The sequence below is a fragment of the Benincasa hispida genome, chromosome 3, assembly GCF_027475165.1.
Source record: "Benincasa hispida cultivar pf3 chromosome 3, pf3_genome.v1.1, whole genome shotgun sequence".
In the NCBI taxonomy this organism is placed as follows: domain Eukaryota; kingdom Viridiplantae; phylum Streptophyta; class Magnoliopsida; order Cucurbitales; family Cucurbitaceae; genus Benincasa; species Benincasa hispida.
This window is the reverse complement of record NC_143480.1, coordinates 20,216,918-20,242,064: the sequence shown is the minus strand read 5'-3', so window position 1 is coordinate 20,242,064 and position 25,147 is coordinate 20,216,918. Positions and strand designations below refer to the sequence as shown.

The 25,147-nt window shown below is 32.3% G+C and overlaps 2 protein-coding genes across 34 annotated transcripts; one reads left to right on the top strand and one right to left on the bottom strand.

Moving 5' to 3' along the window:
• Positions 1–387: 387 nt before the first annotated feature.
• LOC120073850 (uncharacterized) lies at positions 388–4,012 on the top strand. 2 transcript variants are annotated; one of them, XM_039026732.2, is made up of 10 exons: positions 388–1,415; positions 1,630–1,655; positions 1,786–1,816; positions 1,925–2,012; positions 2,116–2,261; positions 2,345–2,389; positions 2,499–2,593; positions 2,736–2,875; positions 2,969–3,226; positions 3,312–4,012. In XM_039026732.2, the coding sequence occupies exons 1-10, from the start codon at positions 934–936 to the stop codon at positions 3,531–3,533; spliced, it is 1,533 nt and encodes a 510-aa protein (XP_038882660.1). In that variant the 5' UTR covers positions 388–933; the 3' UTR covers positions 3,534–4,012. The 2 variants fall into 2 exon arrangements, with proteins under 2 accessions (XP_038882660.1, XP_038882661.1); XM_039026733.2 differs by having other exon boundaries at positions 401–1,415; positions 3,318–4,012.
• A 13,109-nt stretch (positions 4,013–17,121) lies between these two features.
• LOC120074101 (SEC-C motif-containing protein / OTU-like cysteine protease family protein) lies at positions 17,122–24,521 on the bottom strand. 32 transcript variants are annotated; one of them, XM_090312415.1, is made up of 13 exons: positions 24,049–24,521; positions 22,172–22,278; positions 21,780–21,855; positions 21,210–21,359; positions 20,709–20,770; positions 19,909–19,993; positions 19,641–19,784; positions 19,413–19,533; positions 18,824–18,948; positions 18,633–18,730; positions 18,396–18,538; positions 18,270–18,311; positions 17,122–17,667 (listed from the first exon to the last, which is right to left on the bottom strand). In XM_090312415.1, exons 1-11 carry the CDS (start codon positions 24,094–24,096, stop codon positions 18,409–18,411), a joined length of 1,146 nt encoding a protein of 381 aa, XP_090168541.1. In that variant the 5' UTR covers positions 24,097–24,521; the 3' UTR covers positions 17,122–17,667; positions 18,270–18,311; positions 18,396–18,408. The 32 variants fall into 32 exon arrangements, with proteins under 32 accessions (XP_090168541.1, XP_090168540.1, XP_038883031.1 ...); XM_090312414.1 differs by having other exon boundaries at positions 17,122–17,528; positions 24,049–24,378; XM_039027103.2 differs by having other exon boundaries at positions 18,646–18,730; positions 24,049–24,378.
• Between the last annotated feature and the right edge of the window lie 626 nt (positions 24,522–25,147).

The following is a 25,147-nucleotide window of genomic DNA, read 5'->3' as shown; positions in this document are numbered from 1 at the left end:
TGTAATTGGTTATTTAACATTTTTTAAAATCAATAAATTTAGTAGATATAAAATTAAATTGTATATATAGCCAAACAATAAACTTTTAATTTTTATCAAGATTTATTAGACAAATTTATAGATTTACTAAAACTTTTGGTTTATTATTACTATTAAAAAAAAAAAAAAGCATCAGGGTTAAGGTAAAAATGAAAAGGGGGAGAAAAGAGATATAATATATATATATATATATATATATATATATATATAAAGAATAGAAAAGAATAGAAAAATAGGGAAATGGTATATGTTTTTTTTAAAAAATAAAAAAAAGGAAGAGCGTAATAGGAAGTGAGTTAGAGGTGAATGATGAATGATTAATTAGATATTTTAGGAAATTGAGTAATTAGCTATCTTTCTTAGTCCTTCCGCTGTCTATTTCCATTATTGGGTAACACAAATGGAGTAGGAGAGAGAGAGCTTTTTCGATTTGGCTAACGTGGGAAAGTTGTGTAAGAAAGAGATGGTTCTTTTTTTTTTTTCTTTTTAAATTAAATTTCTCCTTCACTCTCTCAAATGGCAATTGTAATTGTAATTATAATTGTAGTTGTAGCTGATAGATGTTTTTCCAATAAGAAAAAAGAAACCAAGCTGGTAGATGCAAAGCAAAGGTAACATAACACACAAATAAATACATTTGGTTTAGGTTTACACAAACACAATTCCCCATCTCCCTCTCCTCCCATTTTCCTTCCTTTCTATAAATTTCATTTGGCAAAAGAAAATTAAAAAAAAAAGAAACAAAGAAACAAAGAAGGGTATTAAGGATGGATGGGGTGTGAGGCTTTCGGGTGATTAAAAGCCCACAAAAAAGAGAGAGACTAAAAACTCAGCCTTGGAAAAAGCGCAAAAGAAGAAGAAGAAGAAGAAGAAGAAGAAGAAGAAGAAGAAGAAATGTGGGATCTGAACGATTGGCCTGATGTGAGGGAAGAGGATGAATGTTCCTCCGCTAAGACATCGATTGAAGGAGAAGGAGAAGAGGAGAAAGGGAAAAGAGTGGGATCGGTTTCAAATTCAAGTTCTTCGGCTGTGGTTATGGAGGAGGAGGAAATGGAAGTGGAAGGATCCGATGAGGAGGAACCCACGCCCACGCCCATGGTCACTCGCCAGTTTTTCCCAATGGAAGAAACTGAAGAAATCCAACCTCCCCTTCATCCTCCGACTACTAATAATACTTCTGCCGCCTTCCCTCGGGCTCACTGGGTTGGAGTCAAATTTGGTCATCCCGATCCTCTTGCCCCTCCTAATAATTCTATTATTCCCACCGACCTCTCTCACCCCATTAAGAAGAGCCGCCGCGGCCCAAGGTCCCGTAGCTCCCAGTACCGCGGCGTCACTTTCTACCGGAGAACCGGCCGTTGGGAGTCTCATATTTGGTCCGCCCCCCTCCCTTTACTCTTCTTCTTTTTTCTTTTTCTTTTTTTTTTTTTTAAAAAAAACATATATATTTATACTCCCTCTCTCTCTCTCTACTGCAATTTCTGTTTCCCAAAACCCACTTCTGCTTTTGGAATTGTGCAAGCAACTGAATTCAATTTAATTGATTTGGTTTTGGTTTTAATTTTTTTCTTTGGTTCTTGCTCTTTGCAGGGACTGTGGAAAGCAAGTCTATCTCGGTATGTTTGGTTTGCTATTGGTTACCTTTTTTTTTTTTTTTTGTCAATTCATTTCGTGTCTTCTAACAAAGAGAGGTGGGATTGGTTTTTTTTTTTTTCTCCTCCACCGCATCAAATGAATTGGTTACAGGTGGATTCGATACGGCACATGCAGCTGCTCGGTGAGCACTCCCGGTTTCCGTTTCTGCTCTCTCTCTCTCTCTCAAGCTCAAACAGAATTCGAAATTGAAATGGGAATTTTTATTTTAATTTTGTTGTTGTTTGTTCAGTGCTTACGATAGAGCGGCCATTAAATTCCGAGGAGTGGAAGCGGACATAAACTTCAGCATCGAAGATTACGAGGACGATTTAAAGCAGGTTTATTGAATTATCGGTCTCGGAAATTCTTCTTAATTATCAATTATACAGAGTTGGTTTTGAAATTGTAGAAATATTAATTATTATGGTGGATGATGAACAGATGGGAAATTTAACGAAGGAGGAATTTGTGCATGTACTTCGCCGACAAAGCACTGGGTTCCCCAGAGGAAGCTCCAAGTATAGAGGTGTAACACTTCACAAGTGTGGAAGATGGGAGGCTCGAATGGGCCAATTTCTTGGCAAAAAGTAATTATTTTCCCCTCCTTCTTAATTTCCATTCCTTCTTTTCTTTTACCCAGTCAATTACCCAATCTCCAATTTTATAACAGGTATGTCTATTTGGGTTTGTTCGATACGGAGATTGAAGCCGCAAGGTCTGTTTCTCTTTTCTTTTTTTCTTTTTGTTCATCTCTCTGGACAGCTAATTATTAATTTGGTTAAATAAACAATTAAATCCGGTGCACATGATGATGATAACGATAGGGCTTATGATAAAGCTGCAATCAAATGTAATGGCAAAGAAGCTGTCACCAATTTCGATCCCAGCATCTACGAGAATGAACTCAATCCGACGACTGGTAAAAAAAAAAAAAAAAAAAAAAACAACACAACACACAATCACAGACAGATTAATGTTTTTAACTTGTTGTAAATGATTTTTGTTTTTTGTTTTTTTTTTGTTTGATTTCATAATATATATATATTTATATAAATATACAGATTCAAGTAGCAATTTGGCGGATCATAGTCTTGATTTGAGTTTAGGAAATTCAAGCTCAAAACAAAACGACAGCCCAAATGGTTCCATAGCTCCACACCATTCTGATTGGCAACGTAGTCAAGGATTTAGACCTCTTCAGGTTCTTTTCAAATTTCCATATTAATTAAACTTTATGGGTCGTCATTTTTTTTCCCGATTTAATGAAATTTATGGGATGTGTATTATGTTAAAGCTAAATTTGGAAAATGGAGGAAGTGGAAACAAAAACTACAACAATTATGTAGAGAGAAGAAATAGATACCTGGAGAGTGAAACCATGCAGCTGCTGAGTCAAACGCACATTCAATCTCCAGCTTCATTTGAAATGCAAAGACACGGTCAAGCTCAATTCAGCCGCCCGCAGACGGTTGGTGGTGCGGCAGATCAGCCCCACTCCCAGATATTGCTTCACAATCACAATCACAATCACAATCCAACCTTCAACTATCAAGTATGGCTTATCTAAATAATTGTGTACAACGCTAATGCTAATGCTAATGCTTGATGTTCTAATTTTGGTTCGTTGTTTTTTGAAGATTCAGTTTTCAAGCAGCAGTAATGGAGGCCGAATAGTAGGAAATGATCTATCACTATCTTTAAATGATCAACTTCAATCGGGGCCATCTCAAGTTCTTACAACTGCTGCAGCATCATCAGGATTCGCACCCCAGATTAGACCTTCCAAAAATTGGCTGCAGACAACTATGCCAGCCGTTATTCTTGGCTCTGTTACGAAAGAAAGTGGTAGACTCCCCTAATGAGGGATTTTAGGAGAAGACTGTGGTTCTCCTTTCTCTCCTCCACCCATTCTCATCACTCTGCAGATATTTCCAGATTGCGAGACATAATGTTCTCTTCGACATTGGAATCGATTTCTGCCATTTTCAGAAAGTGAACACCGTCCTTCCCCTTCTCACAATGTTTCCGAACTTGATTAGACAATGGCTTTCATTGTCTCATGAGACCATCTTGACATCTAAACATAATTTTTCCTCCTATTTCCCCATCAACAAACTTCTCCCCTCCCAAAAAGAGAGAAAAAAAAAAAAAATCATGAAAGCTTAATTTTGTTACTTTTGTTTTTCTCTCTCTCCATTTCCCGATGAGAATTTAGAAAGAAAGGAAAAATGAAGTCCCCCCAAAAAGAAAAAAAGTTAGTAAAAATTGAAGGTAATGGATGGAGAAAAAGCTATTTTTTTTTTTTTTTTTTATATAATATTTTTTAAATTCTGACCGAGGATTCATTGTGTGCATTAGCAGCAATTCCCAATTCCTTAGACATTTGCTTTGTTTTGTCTACCTACGCGCTCTATATTTACCCTATATTTGAACTCTCTTTTTGAGTAATACAAATAAATATTTGTTAGAAAAAAGCGGCAAGAGGGTGGTAGTGTTGTCTACACTTTGTAGCTCATCAAATTGAATGATCATTTTCCAACGATTGTCATTTTCTTTTTATTGGGAGAGATTCCCTTTGTGTTGTCTCAAATAGAATATATAACCAAGTATAATAAAATATAAAGAGCTCACATTTGGGGTTAGTTTTTGTAGCAATGAGATGAGACAGAAAATAAGTGGGTTTTAATATAACTATGAATTTCTTTTTTAAAAAATAAACAAATAGTAATAATAATTGTGTGTTTTAGAGAGTGTCTTGGAAATGTCACTGAATGGCAATGAATAGTCAGCATCATAGTGTCCTTTGAATCAATTCTCTTCTCTCCCTCAGCCAAAAGCAGTCAGACAGTGCTATTATGACGATTGGTTCCTTTCATCCTTACCCCAAACCCCCCCACCCCCCGTCCTCTGTTTTCTTGCGTTTACCATCACTAATTAAAACACACATAATCAAAATTTTAATTCGCATAATCTCCTTGTATTTAAAATAACTTGGGTTTATGATCTCGGGAAAAAGGATTCAATTTCTTTTTGCAACCGTTTCCCCCATTGGGTAACAGAAAATGGTTTAACTTTCAAGGGATGGGATTCGGAGAGTTTTAATAATATTTAATCAGCTTTACTCACACTTCCCTCTCAGTTAAATCACAGAGTGGGAAGGGTTTGTACAGAACTTGCATGTGAAGCAAAAGCAAACCGAGAACTTGAGAGCATACGAGGAAACTAACAAACATTGTCAATTTGTTTAATCATTTTATTTTATTTGTTTGTTTTTCCCCCCCCCCCCAAGTTCCAATTAGGATTTGATTATTTCGATGACAGTGGGATTATTCAAACCAAAACCCCTGTTTGGGATATATATAAATTAATATTATTTGTAAAGTTTGGTAGAAATTGATATAATATTTGGTTACAATTTCGTCACTCACTCCGTCATCACTCATTATTTTAATCCGTTTCTGTAATCAAGTGTGGAAAGGTGAACACCACATCCAGCAATTTGTGGGGATTAATTAAAAAAAAGAAATGAATAATTTATGTAGTCAACCAATGGATTTGAGATATGATTATGTGTTATTTATTTAATTTTATTAAAGAAGCGAAAGATATAATTAAATAGAAATGAGGAGCTGAGTTAATGTGGAGTTGGTTGACGAAAGAAGAAAGAGGAAGAGGTTGGGGGTTGGGAGAGAAGTGATCGGTTAATACTTAATAATGCCAATTAATTGATGAGTAATAGATATGATATCTAGTTTTAGTGTGTTTGAATTGGGTATGAAATAATTTGGGAGAGAGGGAGAGAGAAGTTAAAAACGGAAGAAGGGACTGGTCCAGTGAGTATACCATTACCATATTCCACGAATGTCTTTCATTCAAGGCCTTGGTTTACAACACACTTACTCATTCCTTCTCATTTTATCAAATGCAAAGGGAACAAACTGAACACTTTTTTTTTTTTTTTTTTTTTTTAAAAAATTGATTTTATTTAATTTTGATTGGGGAAGAATGGTTTTGCATCGAATCTACAGAACACTGCAAAAAGCTCAGATGGACACAGATTAAAAAATCTCACTCTACCTATGACCCTATGAATAATTAGCTTACCTTTTACCGTTGAAAATTATTGTCCCACACCCACAGCGAAGAGAGAACACAGCACAGGACAGATTACCAAATGCTACATATATATCTGAAAGAGAAACACATTCCCCATTGGGGAAAAACTTCAAAGTTTTATTATTATTTTATTTTTTTTAAAAAAAAGAAAAGAAAAGAAAAAGATGATGAGTCTGTTTTGTTGGGAGTTGGGAAAATAGAAAATATATATTATTGTTTGAAAATGATAAAATAGAAGAAGAGGAGGGGTTTTCCTGAAATGTATGATATAATTAATAAAAGAGAAGTGAGGAATAGTGGATTAGTGAAGTAGCGTAAAAAAAGAAGGGAGGGAAGGGAGCATTGAGTGGAGTGTGTTAGATCGTTTTCATTGATTGGGTTTGATAGAGAGAAAAGTTAAAGGGGGAGAAAATGGTTTCCGTTTGTGAGAGGAAGGGGTTTCATAAATAGAGACTGTGTATTTCCATTTATGGCATTTCATGGCCCTTTCATCTTCTCCACTCTAATTACACTCTGCTTTTCCTTTTTCTTCTTTCCCCTTCGCCCAGTCCCTTTCTCTGACCCTCTACACTTTTCTTTTCTTTTTCTTTCCTTTCTTCTTCTTATCATTTCCCTCTTCCTCTTTCTCTTTTAACCTTCTTCCTCGTCTAATTTACTCACTCTTACCTATTTCATTTTCATTCATTTTTCCGCAATTAAATATAAACAACTCATTCCAATTACTATCTTACCTAATAACCTATCAAAATAATCGCTTACCTATTATTATTATTATGAAACAAATTACATACATTTGATTTAACATTTGTTCTATATATATTTTTGGTGGTATTAGGTATATATGACAATAAACCCCCCCCCCCCCCCCAAAAAAAAAAAAAAAACATAGTCACAAATGAAAAGACAGATTATTAAAATTTCCAGATAGTGTTGATTTTAAGAATGAAAAGATATATATATATATATATTTTCTAAAGAGAGAGAGAGAAAGTATGTTTGGACATGAAAACCTAACAAACAAGTATAAATGAATGAGAGAAGGGGGCATCTTAAAGTGAAGGGAAAAGGGGGTTAGGAGTTAGGCTTAGGACCACGAAAATGAAAAGAAAAAAAAAGAGGTATTTTTGTATAAGATTGAAGGGGTTGTAGGGTAAGGTATGTAGGTAATCTAGGTGGGTTCTCCACCCACTTTGTGTAAAGGATATATCTTGTCTAAGGAAAGGGAATGCTTCTCATATAACTATCTTTCATTTCATTCATTTTCTATATAAATCATATACATCCCTTCAATATTTCTCTCTCTCTATCTTTCTACTCAACCCTTATATAATTAATCCTTCAATAAGATTATGGAAACATGCCTCTAAACTTTATGATACTTTCAACTTTTAAAATATTCTATTTTACTTTTCAACTTTAAACTTGTTTCAAAATTACCCCTTTCATCAACTCTTCCACTGAAATAAAGATCCAAAAGTGGTGTAGCGATGACTTGTAAGATGCTGACACATATGGTAAATGTGGCAACTCGATTTTAATTGTCATTCAACTTTAGTTTATGTTTCAAACAATTAGATCTTATTTATCATTAACTATCGAACTTATTTTATTAACTTTTCATTTAAAACAAAGCTGAAAATATGACCCATGGCGAGTAATAAAGAACATTAGTCATTTTCTAGATGCTACGCAATTTGGAGGCCGAAGAGAATGAAGTTGGAAATTATGTTAATTGAGATATTATTTTCCTCCTCTCATGATCAAAAGAATTATGGGGTAAATAACCATGAAGGATAGACGAAATTTGGGATCTCTACTCTATCTCTAATCAAATTAAGGAAAATTAATGTTAGGGCATATATCAAGAAGAGATACAGACAAAGAAATAAAGACAATCCAAGCTAGAGATCATTGTTTCTCGATATATTTCTTACATATGAGGAAGAATAAATTGTCGACTTTTCTCATAATACGTGGCTTCTCCCAATATGTTAACAAAACTTGTTTATCCTTCTAAAATTATGCGTTTCCTTTTCTTATTGAGATTTTTATCCTCGAATGTGGTCTTTGATCTAAGGAGTTAAGAAGTAGGAGTTTGTAAACTATGCTCCCTGCCATTACTAAAATACATCAATTTTATATCTTATTGACTTCTTACATTATGGACCTCAAAAGTCCACAACTTCCTAGACTTTACAACTCCTTATTCTTTACAATTCAACTTCTTACCTCAAACACCTCCTTAATTTTTCTCACAACTCTTGCTAAAATACACGGAAATAATATAACCTTTCTTTTTCAACTAATTGTTACACTATATTTTTGCCTTCATTTTAAAGAGGAAGCTAATGTATGGTTTTATTTATTTATTTTTTTTAAACAATTCCAAAGGTTAAGGGTCAAGATGGAAAATTTTGAAACAATAAAAGGCATAATTGAAACCTAATTTAAAGTTCAAGGACATAAATAAAGCATGTCACCCATGAGTTACATCTTTCATTTTTCAGTCTTCACTATAACAAAAAAGGTTGATTGAAAAGTTATTTTAAAACAAATTTAAAGTTCAAAGGTAATTAAAAAAGAAAGCGAAAATTATAAATATAGCAATCATGCCCGAAGTATTTGCACAATGCAAAAAAATTGTAGATATAGCAAAATTTAGATTTTGCTTTTGAAGTATATTAGTGATAGACCATATTGCTAGCAGGGGTTTATCAGTGATGGACCATATCACTGGTAGAAGTCTATTAACAATATAGTCTATTATTTAGATTTTGCTATATCTGCAATTTTTTTTTTTAAAATGATGTTATATACTCAATTATTATATTTAAAAATGCTACTCAATGTAATTACCCAAAAGAAAGTTGGAAAAGTTTAGGATTTATTTTTTTATTTTTTATATGTGTGTGTGTAGAAGCTAACCTAAAAGGCTATAATTAATAACCAATTGTTGACCAAACTCATAAGATTAATGAAATGTAGCTCAAATTACGGAATTATATGTGTACATTATAAGCAAAGATATGTCACCACTAACTCCAAAAAAGGAAATATTGCATTCAATATTTCACACTGAGGACCACATTATTAGGTTTCCATCTATGATATTTTCTTTCACATCTTAATGCAAACTGTCCTTTTCTTCTCTAAATAATCAAGGTCCCATTTGACAGTGATTTTTTTTTTTTTTTTTTTTTTTCTTGTGTAAAAGTTAGTTTGTTTACTAAATATTTTATGTTCTATTTTTCATATGTTTAGAAAAATGTTGGTCAAAATACTGTTGTTTGAGAAGTAGATAACTTTGAAATGCTATAAAAGGGGTAACATTCATGGGAAGAAAAGAGGGAGATTTGAATAGACAAAAACCAGGATTGATAAATTTGGTATATTTTTTAATGGATGCAAATACAATGTAATCTTCAGGATTTACAAAATTTTCATAGCCTGAAATAAGAGGGGAAAAGTCTGAATCCTAAAGTTGTGCAATAAAACATTAGACTTGATTAAAATTTTGTTTGGGTAAAGTCAATGGGTGTCATTTTATACATATGAATTAGGACCACAGAAGATGATGGTGAACATTTTTAACTCATCTATCTTTCCCATTCTCATGTTTATAATGCCTCATCTCAAAAGTCACCCACTAGTCTTTTTCAACTTCTCTATTCATTTCTAACTTGTACATTTATTACATTTTAGTTTCTTAACTTTCAAAATGAAAATTATCATCACCTTTTTATTTGCTTTCTTAAAAAAGCAATTATTATTATTTTGGTCCCAATTTTCAAATAATATATATATATATAGCTATTTTGGTCCTTAAAATACAAAATAGACCATCTTGATTATTGTTTATATCAATCAACTTAATCAACTCCTTGGTAGAGTATTCTACCCAAAAAACTCCTATCAATATATCATACATGTATGTTACACATAAGTACGTGCAGTATCAACATTCATTATATATGTATTTTATTAATAGTAAATTGTGTATACATTTTAATTTATTTGTATATTAGTATTCATTTAACGTGTATTTCATGTATAAGATTTTGATATACCTACATTTATTTCACATGCAATTCAATAGTAAATTAGGTATTGCATTGATGGATTGCCACTCATTTAACATGCATTTAAGGTCAATAATTAGCATGTAGATCAGGTAGCTAGATTCATTCTTGCATCAAAATTCATTTAACATGTGTATTTCATATGTAATATTATTAATTGAATGTATAATTGGTGTATAAGTATCGATTTAACGCGTATTTTAGTATTGATGAAAACAATATGCATACAAAACCTAGCTTCTACATTTGGAATGTAATCTTGACTTTAAAAAATAAAAAAGAAAAGGGAAAAAGAAAATTCTGATATAGAAAAAATAAGTTTGGCACAATTTGTTCCTATGTTGAGAATAATCAAGGTGACATAATAAGTAAACAAATTAAAGCAAATGAAAGAGAAAAAAAAAATTATTTAGTTATATTGAAGTATATGCTTAATTACAAATTTCTCCTTGGAGGAAGAAAAAAGGCTATTTTCCCTTTTTAGAAAGTAAAATTTCTAAAGGGAGGATGGTCACACTTCTTTAAATTTGAAAGTAGGTTCCCATGAATCAAAAGATGCCCTAATACAAATCCAGAATAAGATGGAAATGAAAGTTGTCATCTTTTATAGATGCTTTTTTCTTGAAATAACTAGATCAAGATGACAAAAGAAAATATATAGAGAAACAAAAAGACATTTATGACCCTATTAGATAGGAAGGGCTAGAATATAGGTAACACAACATATTAACTTCACTGATGCATATAGCTTATCTTGTCTTTACTAAGAACTTCATGGTGGGTCATTCTCACTTTTCTTGTTTTTAGGAAAAAGAAGAACAACAAAGCAATGCCATAATTGAATTCTCCCAAACTTACATCTTTGCAAATCAAATAAAAGTTTTGAGAGGAGACGAAAGCTGCAATGGACTGAGTAGCTTTGTTCGCCTCAATGAACAATATTAACGGCGTTCCCAAAATGAAAAGAAAAGGAGGATGATTCTGAGTTCTAATCAATATGGTATATTAACCATACGAACAAAATTTGTAATAGATAGATGGATGAATAGATATTGTTAGTTGTGGGAAGTTGCATGTGTAAAGAATTGAATGTGGGAGTGAAAATTGAAGAAAAATAAATGTGAAGTGAAGTAATAGTGAGAGTAGGTAGGGTATATGCACATGGTAGAATTATTGCATTTAGACCCAGAGGAGTGAATGGAGGCTATTCCATTATACACAAAACACAATCCCTACATATGATTTCCATAATATTTCAGTTTCCCAACTGAAGACTTTCCTGTTTTGGAAAGTTTGGCAGAGTGGATTTGTTGAGATTTTAAATTAAAGGGACGACTCAACTCTCTCACCTATGGACCAACCAATTTGTTTCCTCCTTTAATTACAATCCTTCAATGCCCAAAAAGCTACAATTAAACTTTTTATGTAACCATTTCATCTAACACTTTATGTTAATTAGGTTAAGGTACATTTTCCCTCTCTATTCATTATTCAACCTTTTTGCCTTTCCAATTAATTTTACTTTCCTATTACCTGCTTCTCAGTTCTGCTTCCATCCTTGGGACCAGAAAACTTTCCTTCATTTTTCGCCTCTCTCTTCAATTTCATTACTTCTTTCTAATAACAAAAAAAAAAAAAAAAAAAAAAAAATTCCCTTTCAATTACTTTTTTTCCCCACTACATCGTCTTACTTTCCCATACATAAAGGTTAACTTGGTATTAAAAAAAAAATTCATAAAACTTTTGAATTTCTCCCTCTTTTACTCTAATACCATGTTAAATTATAGATCAACTCAACTAAATTTGATTTGATTAATTAATTATTTTTTTAATACTTGGAGTGTGATATATATAATGTGTGCAGGAAGGGTAGATAGTACATCTGTTGTATTGGATTAAAGCTGTTTATTGTTTACCTCAAATGAGGAAACTGGCTAGATTTCATTGTGCATTCAAGTCAGAAATTTTGAATTGACCTTTTTCCTTGTCTAAATATGAACATCTCCACCTATTTCTTTCCTCTCTAATTTTTGGGCATCTAAACAGTGAGATTCCATTTCATTAACCATTTCCTTTTATCTTTTAATTTTATTTTTTCTTTTTTTTTTTAAAAAAATCATGTATCTTTTGCATTTTTAAGTTAGTAGCCAAAAAAAAAGTTTTTTAAAAATAAAAATTTAATTGAAACACCGTTGAATAACTGTGTTTTTTTTTTTTTTTTCCCAATTAATTTTCTTTTGTGCGTCTCCCCGGAGAACCTAATTCTTAAAATAAATGAAGCTATTTCCTCTTTTAGAATTATGGTCCTTAACAACAAACGCCACCAATGATCCATAGTAATACTAATATTAGGTCATCTAATTACAATTTTAAAAATTTTGGTAAGAAAAAAAGGTTAGAGGTAAAGGATGAGCATTTTTTAGTCAAACAAGCCATGTAATTTATAATAATTACACAAATTACAGATCTTCAAAATCAAAATTACAAAAGGTTTTCCAATTTCAGGTTTTGTTACGTACCATTGAGTTTTTGAGGACAACAATATTGGAGTAAGGATATCAACATCTAACCTATAATCTTGACATCATTAAAATTACAAAAATATCATATTAATTGGATGTTAATAAAATGGGAATTTAGTGGTAAATTCAAAATGTATAATTAGGGGTATGCCTTTAGAAAATTGTACCTACAATAGATTTTCAAATTCAAATTTGCGTTTATTCGATATTCCAATTTTGCCCTCTTAACATACTCACATTTCTTGGTATATTACTCAACTAATATACCACATTTAAAGTATATCAATTGTGTATTTTTTTCCATTAATTTGTATACTTTATATATATATATTAATAGCAATACGAGTTATTACTCACTTTAATTTCTGTATTTGCTACATTTTCTTTATCCAATTTGTAATTTTTTTCCTTTTTTTTTTTTAATAAAAAAATGATGTTTCTTTCATTTTTAAGAATAAATGTACAATAGATTCAACTTAAAGCTCACTAGCACTCAGTTTAGTATACTTATTTTGACAATTTAGATATGTTTGGAAAAACTAGAGAAAAAAATGTTTTAAAAAAAATCATTTTTATGAATATTTTTAAACACCTAAATAACTAGTCATTTTTAACCGTGTATCAATAGTATATTAAATTGTTATCAATAGTGTATCGGCAATGTATCAAGTGTATCAGACATATACTAGTAGTGTATCAATTGTATATCAATAATGTATCAAGTATATAAAGTGGGTTGAACTTGTTTTTTTTTTTTTTTTTTTTTTTGCTATTTTTGTAAAAGTAATAAGTAAGGGCTATTGACCTAATTTTTAAAACTTATTTTACTAAATCTACAGCAAGTCCTAATAAAATTGATGGTTTGGTCGCAGGTGTTTTGTATCCTATTGATAATGACTCATTGATAAAGTATTCACTACACAGTCTTGTCAAATTTCCACCAAACAATACATCAAGTTTGGTCGATCACAAAATTAATCAATCAATTGTAACATGATGCCAAATTTAAATTTGATAGTTATCATAAAATTGGTCGATATACATGTGTGTTCAATTCGAAGTGGTGGTTCTCCACCTAGAGGCTCAAATAGAGAAGCCAGTACGAAAAAAAGTTGTCAAAATTAAAAATATCAAATGCTTCGATATAGCACATATATATGTATGGAGTTTTTAATCCACTCATAAATTAAGGTCATATTTGGTTTAACTTTTCAATTTTGTTAGAATCATTTAAAAAGAAGATGAATTGTTTGGCAATTAAAAATAATTTTTGAAAATCTGAGTTTATTTTTTTATTTTATATCCGTGAGTATCGGGACTAGCTTACACGCACTTCGACTGATCTTATGGAACAACCTGTTTGACCTTACAACATTTGGGTGTTAAAGAAACCCGTAAGATATTAAATTCTAGATAGGTGACCACACTGGAATAAATCTATGACTCCTTAATTCTTTGACCTTTTTTTTATGTTCTCACTACCACAAAATAGGAGTTTATGAAATATATTGATTTGAGAAAAATACTTGAAATCAACTTTTAAGAAGAAAAAATGTTTTCGAGTGTTTATTGGTTAATCTATCTCCAATTTGTATAATATATAAAATTACCAAAATATATTCACTAACCATTTACCTCATTTTCACCATAATTGCTGCTAACTACCATCACCCTCTGCCTGCCACTTGCGGCGACGACCACCACCGACAACCTATAAGGTGATAAGCACCACTAACTCCAATGACAATAATCTTTGGTGGCCACATCCAGCAACAACTCCAACGACCACCTCTCGCAGTAACTTTGACAATTACCTCCAATGACAAACTACTCTAGTGACTAAATTCGTCAACTAATTGCATCGATAATTTCTAACTATCGACTCTACTAACTAACTTTGTTGGCCAATTTCATCAGTTGCATGCTAAAAAGGCAAAAACAAAAATTCGGATGTGAAAATGTTTTTGAATTAAGATTCGAAATTATTTTTTCATACTATTTATAGTCAACTTTTATAATACTTCAACATTGATAGAAACAATTTTTGTATATAACAAATCACACAAACTTGCATATAAAAGAAATTTTTGTAAAAATGTGATTAAACACATTAGTGTCTTTATAAAAATCGTACAAATAAAAATGAATTTGGAAAAACATTTTTTTTTTGGGTAATTTAAACTGGTCCTAAGTAATTTTTTTTCCGAAGATAAATTAAGTACTTTTTTTTTTTTTTTAAGAAGTTACCAAACAAAACTTAATTAATCCATGGTTAAAAGAACAGTCAAGTTTCTTAATCAAGTCTGGAAAGGCTAATTTATTTTCATTTTTCCTTTAAAAGAGATAAAAAAGAAAAGAAAACTTACGTTTAAAGGAAGATGACAAGAAAATTAAAGGCTCAATTGTTTGTTGTCAAATGGTAAGTCGCCAGAATTTTGTTAATAAAAAAGAAATAAATAAAACAAGTTTTGCAAATAAAGGCAGTGGGAGTGAGAGGGTACATTACGAGTTTATAAATTTGGAAAGAAATGCGTTTTCATCATACTAATTGTTTGCCATTTTAGGTTATTAGGCAATTTCACAGTCAATGTTTGATCTAATCCAATTTGTTTGATTCCTCTCTTTTCCTCCAAAGTAGGAAGTTTTTTGAACTCCAAATCATTTTCAATTATGGAAAAAGATGCAAAATTTATGAGACTAGTGATTGATGATATAATGGGGGGGAAAATGAAGATAAGTTTAGCTTTGAACAAGACAATATGATCAAAATAGATTATTTAATTATGTGATTGTCAAATACTTATCAACATGAAAATAAACTAATGATCAAAATGGAGTGTTTTTAACGTATTATTTTCTCATTTTTCCTAACTTCACCTCTTATTTAGCAAGTTTTCTTTTCTCAACTTTCTCTTTTTAGAGACGACAAAGAAATCATGCGACTTGTGAGATACCATTATGAAATGGAAATTATGGTGGCGATGGAACAAGAAGCTTTTAAATTTATTTTCTCTAAAAAATATCAAGGAACTTCCCGTCTCAGACCCTTTGCAGAAAGAGGATTTTTTTTTTTTTTTTTTTTTTTTTTTTTTTTTTAAATAATAATAATATTAATTATTATTATTTTTAAAAAATTACAAAATTTGTTCCTCAGTCTGAACTTTTAGGTTATTTCTTTCCCAACTTTCAAAATTGCATACTTAGTCTTTGAACTTTGATATTTTCTAAAACTCATGAATCTACCAAACACAAAATTGAAAAGTAAGACCCCATTTGATAATCATTTGATTTTTATTTTTGATTTTTAAAAATTAAATTTATAAACTATTTCACCTACAAGTTTCTATATTTTTGTTATCGATTATGTATTTATGTTTCCAAAAACTTGTTAATTTTTTTTTTATTTTGATTATAAAATCAAATGTTTCTTTAAAAAGGCAAATTCATAATTGAAAAGGAAAAAAAAAACAAAATTTAAAAACAAGAAAACAAAATTGTTATCAAACAATAAAAAATTATGTGATATTTGTTTTTAACAAAAACAGAAAAAAAAAAATAACTAAAAACTGAAATGATTATCAAACAGGGATTTAAATAATATTCAAATTCAATCTAGTAGATAAATAACTTTTTAACCAAAAAAAACAAAAAGGTCCTGCAGTTTATTAAATAGTTTGGGATGCGCAGAAAAAGACAATTTACATAGTTGATTCATTGTGAAACGCATTTATATTGTGAATGTAATATTAAGAAAGCAAAATACAAAATGAGCACATTGAAAGAGATAAGTAGAGACGATTTATTGGACGTCGTTGTGAGTAGCACAGTTAGTACAAAGGCTCCCTCGAAGGACCATTGGACAAGTTACCATGTGCCCTGCCCCCTGCTGCACCACGCAAACGTTTTGTCAATTAACATACAGACATCTTTTTCCTTTGTGTGTAAACCTACCAACATTCATCACCTTCTTTCTTTCTGAAGGTACATGGTAAGTGCTGCCACTATATTCTATATTCTTTACAACAAATTTAATGCTTCATTCATCACACATCATGGATCTTAAGTCTGTCTCCATTGCTTGCAATAAGAATTTCAAGCCTACCCTTTCAAATTGGACATTCTAATCTTCAATTCATTCTACATATTGAGGTGAAGAATTATTCAGAGACTATTAACCAATCCTTAAAATGAAAAAAAATAAAAATAAAAAGGGTAATGCATGCAATCACATCAATAGAAGAGAGCTCCTGTCCAGCTGCTGCTATGTTTACAAGAGCAAGGAGTACAGTGCAAACAAGATGTAGAAATGAGGTCTCCTTAAAATGCAACAAACAACTGTTGTTCTCAAACATTGGAATGGAACCCAAAGGATGCTTCTGCAGTTTATGATTGAACTTGCTAATCTCGGTTCCAAACACTTGCCAATTTGAACTGACTCAACTCTTCCCGGACATGGTAGTTTCGGGATTCAAGCTTCACAGGAGCCCCAAAAACCTAGAGAGAGTAAAGGGCAGGCAATACTTTTTCTTGGAGGCTCGGTGACCAAGAAACCAAGAGAGAAAACGGTCTGTGAATCATAGCTCGGTATACAATTCAATTGAATGCAAGAATAACGGAGCCACATAAAAGTTTACGCAGCAGATAATTACACACATACTACTACAGAATGCAAAAGTGCACAAGGAATAAATTTCGAAATGCTAGCTTTCCTTAATAGTCCAAGACACAAGTGAAAGCATATAAATCTCATCAATCTTTTCTTGATTGATATAATAATTTTTTGCATTTTCTCAAATCTGCCACTTCCATGAATACAGGAAAACTTGAAATCAATGTTTTGTGTATGTAGTGGGTGCGAAATTTCACTTGTTCCATTTCACGATACTATTAACTGAAGATATTGATCGTGGGTTGATTGGCAGATTAACCATACTATAATTTCAAATGTACTGTGGTTACGATTGCAACATTAATTCCTGGAGGTGGGTGAATTTGAACTTTGGCAAGGATTGGCAGCACACATTCATTTTTGTGAGCTACTGCTTCTATACTTCAAGTCCAGTTGGCTTCAGCAAACATCCAGCCTTCCATAGACGTACAAAGGGGAAGCCATCATTCTTCATTTTCCCAGTAACCACTGGCTCATTGTAGAAGGAAAATACCACAACCAATCAGTGATAGATTACACCATCATATATCCCCAACTTGAAGACATCAGTATGATGCAAATTTTGATTATGTAAAAACAGCTATTTTAAACATAATGAAGGGAAGCCCTGCAAAGAAAATGGGGTCATCCATATATGGACAGACACAGTGCTCCACAATTACGGGAAAGTGAATAAAAAGTAAACATAAAAAGCAATAGAATTACAGTTCACGATATAAAAAATCTAAATTGAATAGTAAGCATTTTCATTTTTCTTAGTTTCTGCAATACTTGAGGTTTGAACAAAGAAAAAAAATGGTATGAAAAACACCATACCAGTGGATAGAAATAAGAAAATATTTCGAGACAAGTTTGATGTCGTGAGTCAGGTTGAACTAGACTCAAGGTTTATACTTGTCTATGAAGCACAGCATCGAATCCATTAATGTCATCCTCCTAAACGAAGTTTAATAATAAATGTAATACCTTTACTGTTCTTTTTTGTAACTAGTCTTTTTTCTTCCTTTTCGAAATGTTTTGTCATTATCCTATTTGATTGTACCCCCTATTTTCCAAATACAGTTGTATCCTTTATCAAAAACAACAACCGTGATAAGAGTTGGGAGGAGAAAAGATCCTTCAACTGTGCGAAATTTGCTGGTAAACATCGGTCACAAAACCACATAAAGGAACCGTTGAAAAAGAGGTAGACTATTTTATGTCACTGACCTGTGATTCCAAACTCTCTTTAAGCTGCGGCAAAAATGCCTCCTGAAACAAAATAAAGTAATGTTCTCAATACAAAGTTACTGAGAAACGAATGAGACAACATTAATCAATTAAATGGCTTCATACGGCCAGATGAAGATCAAATGCAAAGAGCTCCCAAGTCATGTGGCAATCCATCAGATCCGGAGGACACTTCAACTTTAGCAGGTCCACCTTTCTTGCCCGCTTTCCTTTCCTTTCTAGTCTTCTTGGAGTCAATAGTTTTATTCCTGTTACAAGAAAAGCTTCGTATTACACATACACTCTTTTAAAAACTCAAATTCCATGTCTTCTCTTTTGATGTGTGCAGGTGGAGAATCATACACTATATACTTGCCAGACGAACTGGCAGCAAGTGATCCACAGCAAGCTTTATGTTTCTTTTTTGAGCCACATGGGCAGACTTTATTCCTTGGGATCCTCTGATAAGAGAAGGGGAGAAATATCAGCAGCTACGGCCACTGTAATAAGAACAAGAGGGTGGGAGGAGATCATAACTAGCAAAGAAAAAAGACCTTGTCATTGGATTGAAAACTGCTGCAGTTAGAATGTTTAGTGTTGTGACTAGAAGAATCAACTTTGTCATGCTTCTCTTCTCTTTGCTCTTCCAATTGCTCATAATCTTTTGTTTCATCAATACCTGAAGATTTTCAGAAATCTTGATACATATTGAAGGAAAATTATGGAATCCAATGATGACAAGAACATTGCAAAAGTGTTGTCTCCAGAAAAACAAAATTCTTTTTTCTGGCATTTTCTTCCCGCAGAGTGAAGGCACATGAAAGGAAAATGAGATGTAAACTTATCCACCTTCATTTATATGATAGACAAAACTCAAATTGAAGTTTTCTGAAACCAAGGCAATAAGAGCATAAGAGGGCATAACTCCAAACCATGAGTCATTGCTAAATTATCAGGGAAGCATTAATGCTATCTGCATTTCAAGTTTTTCGTCACAAATTCCAGGAGGGGAAAAAAATCTATCTTCCACTTTTTATGCAGATAGTGCACAAGTGTTAGAATATCTTGACAAAGTAAAATTTAATATTGTCTACTAATTTTAAATTATTCTAGAAAGGAAGGAAATTGATGATCCGACATTACCAAAAGAAGAATCCATATGACACGAAGTCGATTCAGTTGGCTCTTCGTGTTCTTTTGCTGCTTGTTCTGCCACCAGAAACTCTACTGCAGCATCAACATCACCATCAACTTGGACCAAAACCTGCCAAAATATGAAAAGGGCAACAACTCGTAACTAAATAGTAAATAAGTTGTAAGAGAATCAATTAGATGGACATGGGAAACCAGCAAATAGCATGATGTAATCACCTTTTCAACTTTTTTAGAATCTTGACAACCACTACCTGCCATAACTAATTTAACATTTCCAGGACTAGTAGCACTTTCACCTCTCTTTTGAGAATTAGAGAGAACTTTTCTTTGAAGTGAGCTTGCTGAAGGAACAGTATCACCCTTCCAAAGAAAAACAAGTAAATAGGCTACTAATACATTGCTTTTAATCTCAGTTAAAATAAGCATAGCTTCTATAAGAAATATATATACAGGGGAAAAAAGAAAAAGAGAATGAGAAACTCACTTTGATTATGATTAACCTGGCTGGGCCAGCACATGTGTCTTCCTTCGACCGCACACTATTATAATGTTCCTCGTCATGATAAGATCTGGGCAAAAATTTCAACTGGAAGTCAACAAATAGATCATGCAAGCCAAATCATCATAATACTGGTAGATTTTAGGCACTAACAACCAGAATCCCAAATACATTGCCATAAGAAGCACAGATAATATTGACAGGTCATACTACTACCCCACACTATGATGTTACATATAACATCAATGATAAATGCAACCAACATGATCAGAAAAAGAGGATTTCAGATTGATATTTTCAAATACCAGCGTTAACATCAGTGTTCTTATGTTTGGATATGTTGTGAAGATAAAAGAAACTAGAACCTTACAAACACCCACTTCAAAACTTTTTTCAGTCATGTTAATTTTCTCTTTCTTACTTATTTTAATATCTAAAAAGAAGTATCATTCGCATTTCCAACTCATTTTGCTAACAGCTGGTCCTAAGAGTTGAATGATTGTAAATTTTCGATCTTGTCAGAAACTGATCAGTAGAACAACAAATTTACAATTGTATTTTGTAATAGCTACTTCAAGGCATATGTTTCGAAATACGATGTAATTTAAGTTTACAATAAGAAGCTATTAGCATCTATTTTAAGAATATCTCTTACCATTCACATAAATACAGCACCAAACACATTGCACCTAATTAGATTCATATTCAAAATTTCTTCAGACCTATTCAATCAACTATAGGAAAATTTAATGGCAAAGGCACAATAACAATCATCCAACACTTACAAGTGAACCATACGAGCTTCTCGATCCTCAAAATTTCGTATGTACCATCGAGGTGATGACATCTATACAGTTACAAGCAAACAGTAAACAACGGTTCTGGCCAACTAATATTATATAACTCATGATGTCTATTTGGTAGCCGATAAATCAAAATTTTAGCTGAGGAACGGCTTTGAATAGTAATAATAATTAAAGTCAATTATACACAAAATATACACAGGGTCACCAATATAAATACTAAATACAATAATCGGCCGTCATGAGTTCCAGGATAGACACTTAAATACATGTCTTGTTAAGTATTAAACAATTTCTAGTAAATACAGGCTTACAGCAGAGGAAGCACCCTTTTGTTCTGTATTACATAGTTAGCACTACATTGGTCATCATATTTGCTCAAAGAATGGAACGTGGTGTTGGTTATTCAATTTGGAAGATAACATGGAAAAGTACAGTACAGGAAAGAAACAATGGATTCAAGAGTTTCAAGAGAGTTCTCACCCGGTGAATGCATATATTACAATGAGTAACAAGAGAAGCAGCCTGCAGTTCTAGATGTCCTGCCCAGGTACCATCCTTTTCCATGGAATCACAATATTCATCAAATGGGACATCATCCTCAATAAATGGCTCAAACATTTCACGGTTCTTCTGTTAATGACATTTTATAATTCATATTACGAAAAAGATTCGTAGGAAGCAGGGGGAAGACAGAGAGGAGACAATTCCAATGAAACAAAGTGTGAATTTATATGAATCCAAGTGACTTGAGCCAAATTGCAGCATAATTGGATGACAACATAGAATCAACTGCAGACAGAACTAATCCACAGAAATTTTGCAAGGTATTAATAACAAAATTATGGATTGCAGACCAAATAAAAGATTCAGCAATTTTTCTAATCTAGTCAGATATTGTAATGAACAGTGCATAAGGAATACTAATGTACTGTAGTTACTATAAAAGGTTAAAAAAATAATGTCTACTAGGAACATTTTATACCCATCATAAGAAAGTATGTTTAAGTACAATGCCAGAGTTCACAGGAGAAGCTAGTTCCTCATACATACCAAAATATATTGAACAACCATCTTCCGATACTTTCCATGTTCCTCTTGATCGCCATCTAACTGATCTGCAAGGGCCCTGCATCTTATTGATATTAATACATGAGTACTTTTAGATAGAACATAATCCAAATAAAAAATCTCTTGAAAATATGAGCATAAGACAAGTCAATTGATAAGCATGCAAACCATTTGCAACCAAAATGAATGAATATCTCATAAGTTTAGAGCTATATGCATCGTGCAGTATATGTATACAATACATTGATTGAAGGAAGAGGTACACATGAAACCACCAAGAAAATATGACATCTCCCCAGCTGTATCCTCGGGCAGTTACTAGTCATATATGATTCTCAACAAGAACAAGATGCATTCATCTAATTATTCCTGACCTGAAAAAACAATTACCATCTGCAGTCACTTGAACAATTTGGAGGTTTAATAAGTCAAGCTGAGCACGAAACTGAGAAATATCAGGTGACTTTCCAGACCTTTTGTTCTGCCAATAAAAACCGTTTTCATAGAACACTAGTATTAGAAGAAAATATGACCATCCAGCACATAAAATCAAACTCGAGGAATTAGAGAGTGAACATATTGAAGAAGAAGAAGAGACTATAATGTAAAGAGTGAACATATTGATATACATTTCGGTGCACTGAAGTGAAGCTACTAATTAGTTATTTTGTCAAAAATTGGATCTGAACGGAGGAATGGAATTTGCCTAGTTTTCAGCCATCAACTAATGTTACCTTTAACCTCGAAAAGTATCTTGCAAAGAAATATTCTTCCCTTTAAGTAACCCAAGACTTCTTGCTAGGCAACAATTCTTATTTTTCATTTTTCTCTTACCATTGCAGCTGTGAACAGTTAACCTTTAGAGAAGGTTGCTAGTGACTTATTAACTGTTACGTATGTTGACTAAACTTAAAAGCTACCATTAAACAAACTGACAACACTTATCCTTGTTAAATTACCCCTGACCCTAAAAACTCTGGCCCATAAATCAGAGTATATTTAATGGTTTTAGTATATTCTTTAACTCCCGCAAACTAAAACAACTCACTATTAATATCAAATAAGATTAGATTGATATAGCAGGATATTTGAATTCAAAAGTTCCTGCTCTGATACTACATTTCAGTATCACTAAACGCAAATGATAGGCTATAATATATTTTTAAACTTCTTAGAAGTGAAAATAAGTGAGGACAATTATCTACATTGATATGAGGCATTTTGGGTGAAACCAAAAGTAAAGTTATGAGGGTTTATGTCCATGAAAGACAATATCATACCAATGTGGAAATAGTTGAAGGTTCATTGTCTCCTTATAAATTGGCATCAAACGATCTAAACCTAATTGTGTGTCAAAAAAAAATCCACAGATTCCGAAGAGAATTAACAAAGTCTCATTGCTAACATTGTGGATGAATATCTGGATGGAACAAAAGTGCTTGAGTGACAAGCATAACTCTTCTATCAGGTAGAGGAGTAGATCTTTGTTTGAGGATAGAAGATTAAAGGTGTGTTTGGAATACATTTTCAAGTTTTTAATTTAAAAAAATAAGTTACTTTGGAAGAAATTAAAGTGCTTAGCAATCACTCAAAATAACTTTTTACGTATATTTTAATCAGTTTTTATCAAAAGTGTTTAAATAAAAATGAGTTTTTTAAAAAACGTTTTTTTCTAGAGTCAATCCAAATAGGCCCTAAAGAGTGCAAGAACTAGTCAGCCTCAAGAACATTCTACAATATGATCTGTGGTCGTGTTCTACATGGCTTTACTCTAGGCTTTCATAAGAGGAAAATCTCGTAAGTGATTAGGAGTGGCCAGATGAGGAGAGACTCAAGAGTGGTATTTTGTTCTAGGAAAATACTGCTAGAGTGTAAACAAAATCCGCTAGGGAAGGAAGTGATCATAAGTATATAGCTCCAAGTGAACAATACCATACCAATTTCAATTTGGAGATAGGTGGAGGTTTTATTGACCATGTCACCACTATGCTTAAAAAAAAAAAAAAGAAAGAAAGAAAGAAAGACAAAATCAACAATAATAAAACTGGAAATTTGTAAAATTAAATAATGATGAAGCTAGTTCAGAAAATTGGGGTAAATTGAACCCCAATGAGAACTTGGGATGAGGCAGCATAAGCATATATTTGGACGCTAATTACCGAATCCGTGTAAGCTTGCATTAGGAATAGAACAGAAACAAGAAAATGATGGAAGGCGTAGAGTTGAGAAAACGAGAGACAGAAGGAATTACTTGTGGGTGTCGCTTAGAGTTGAACTTTTGGTGCTTGGTTTTAACCATTCCCACCAAACCCTGAACAACGCTTTCCGCGGCTTAATGACTCGCAGTCGCAGCCGACCAGTCGACCACCGTGTGTTTGCTGTGTTGGATTCCAAAGGTTGCGGCCTGAGTTACCAACAATTGTTCGTTATCGTTACTGGGTTAGGCGGCGCTGTTCAAACGGAAATGCTCCGATCTCTCCCGTTTCTAAATTCTCTAGGCTCTACCGTACCAGAATCCGAAATCATACTTAATGTATGATTTGATTTGGGATATTTACCGCAAATACCAACTACCAAATATTAGGGGAAATTAAAAATATATATATTCCACTAAAGATTAGGGGCGGTTTGGGAAATCAAAACCACTTCCAATTTTCGGATATAAACCGTCTGTAGCCATTGATTTCAAAACCAAACATTTATGGTTCAGCTTTTAATTAACATAATCTTCAAATTTCTAGGAATCCGAAGTTTGATCCTTCATGAATTGTTGTATTTTTTAGGAGAAAAAAAAAAAAATGAAAGAAAGACATTTGTGTTATATTCAATATTTCTTCACGTGTGAAGGATAGTAGATTCAAAAATTGCATTTCAAATCCAATCAAAGTTGTTCAAAATATGTTTGGTTACATATGTATAAACAATAAAAATAATTAGAATTACTGTCAACATGAATCTAACTCATATATAAATCATACTACCAATTAAGAGTTTGATTGAATCTCAACTACTATTGTGAATTCCACTTCGATCAAGAGGTTAAATTTGGAATCCTTACCCTTAATTATTCGAACATACCTTGTCAATAATTTTATATAATAAAGTTGAGCGCTACAAACCTTATTAAATTATTAATTGTTACTCGAACAATCATTCTATTAAAAAATTTTACTTTATTACATAAAATTATTAACTTTAAAATTAAAACAGGCATAGTTCAATTGAATTTGAAGCTACTAATCGCATTACCTCTCTTAATTCAATAAAAATAGAACACATACAAAATAAAGTAAGAACTTTAATCAACATTCCAACTTTTTTTTTAATTGAAGTGTACATTGAGTTATTAT

What these genes read in the sequence shown, in the direction of transcription:
- LOC120073850 (XM_039026732.2), top strand. Translation starts at nt 934, where the DNA reads ATGTGGGATCTGAACGATTGGCCTGATGTGAGGGAAGAGGATGAATGT. An exon ending in CGTTGGGAGTCTCATATTTG is followed by an intron (nt 1,416 to 1,629) that starts GTCCGCCCCCCT and finishes TGCTCTTTGCAG; the next exon opens with GGACTGTGGAAAGCAAGTCT. An exon ending in ACGGAGATTGAAGCCGCAAG is followed by an intron (nt 2,390 to 2,498) that starts GTCTGTTTCTCT and finishes TGATAACGATAG; the next exon opens with GGCTTATGATAAAGCTGCAA.
- LOC120074101 (XM_039027102.2), bottom strand. Translation starts at nt 24,096, where the DNA reads ATGGTTAAAACCAAGCACCAAAAGTTCAACTCTAAGCGACACCCACAA. An exon ending in ACTCTAAGCGACACCCACAA is followed by an intron (nt 22,279 to 24,048) that starts GTAATTCCTTCT and finishes TTTTATTGGCAG; the next exon opens with AACAAAAGGTCTGGAAAGTC. An exon ending in GTTTTCAATCCAATGACAAG is followed by an intron (nt 18,731 to 18,823) that starts GTCTTTTTTCTT and finishes TTCTCTTATCAG; the next exon opens with AGGATCCCAAGGAATAAAGT.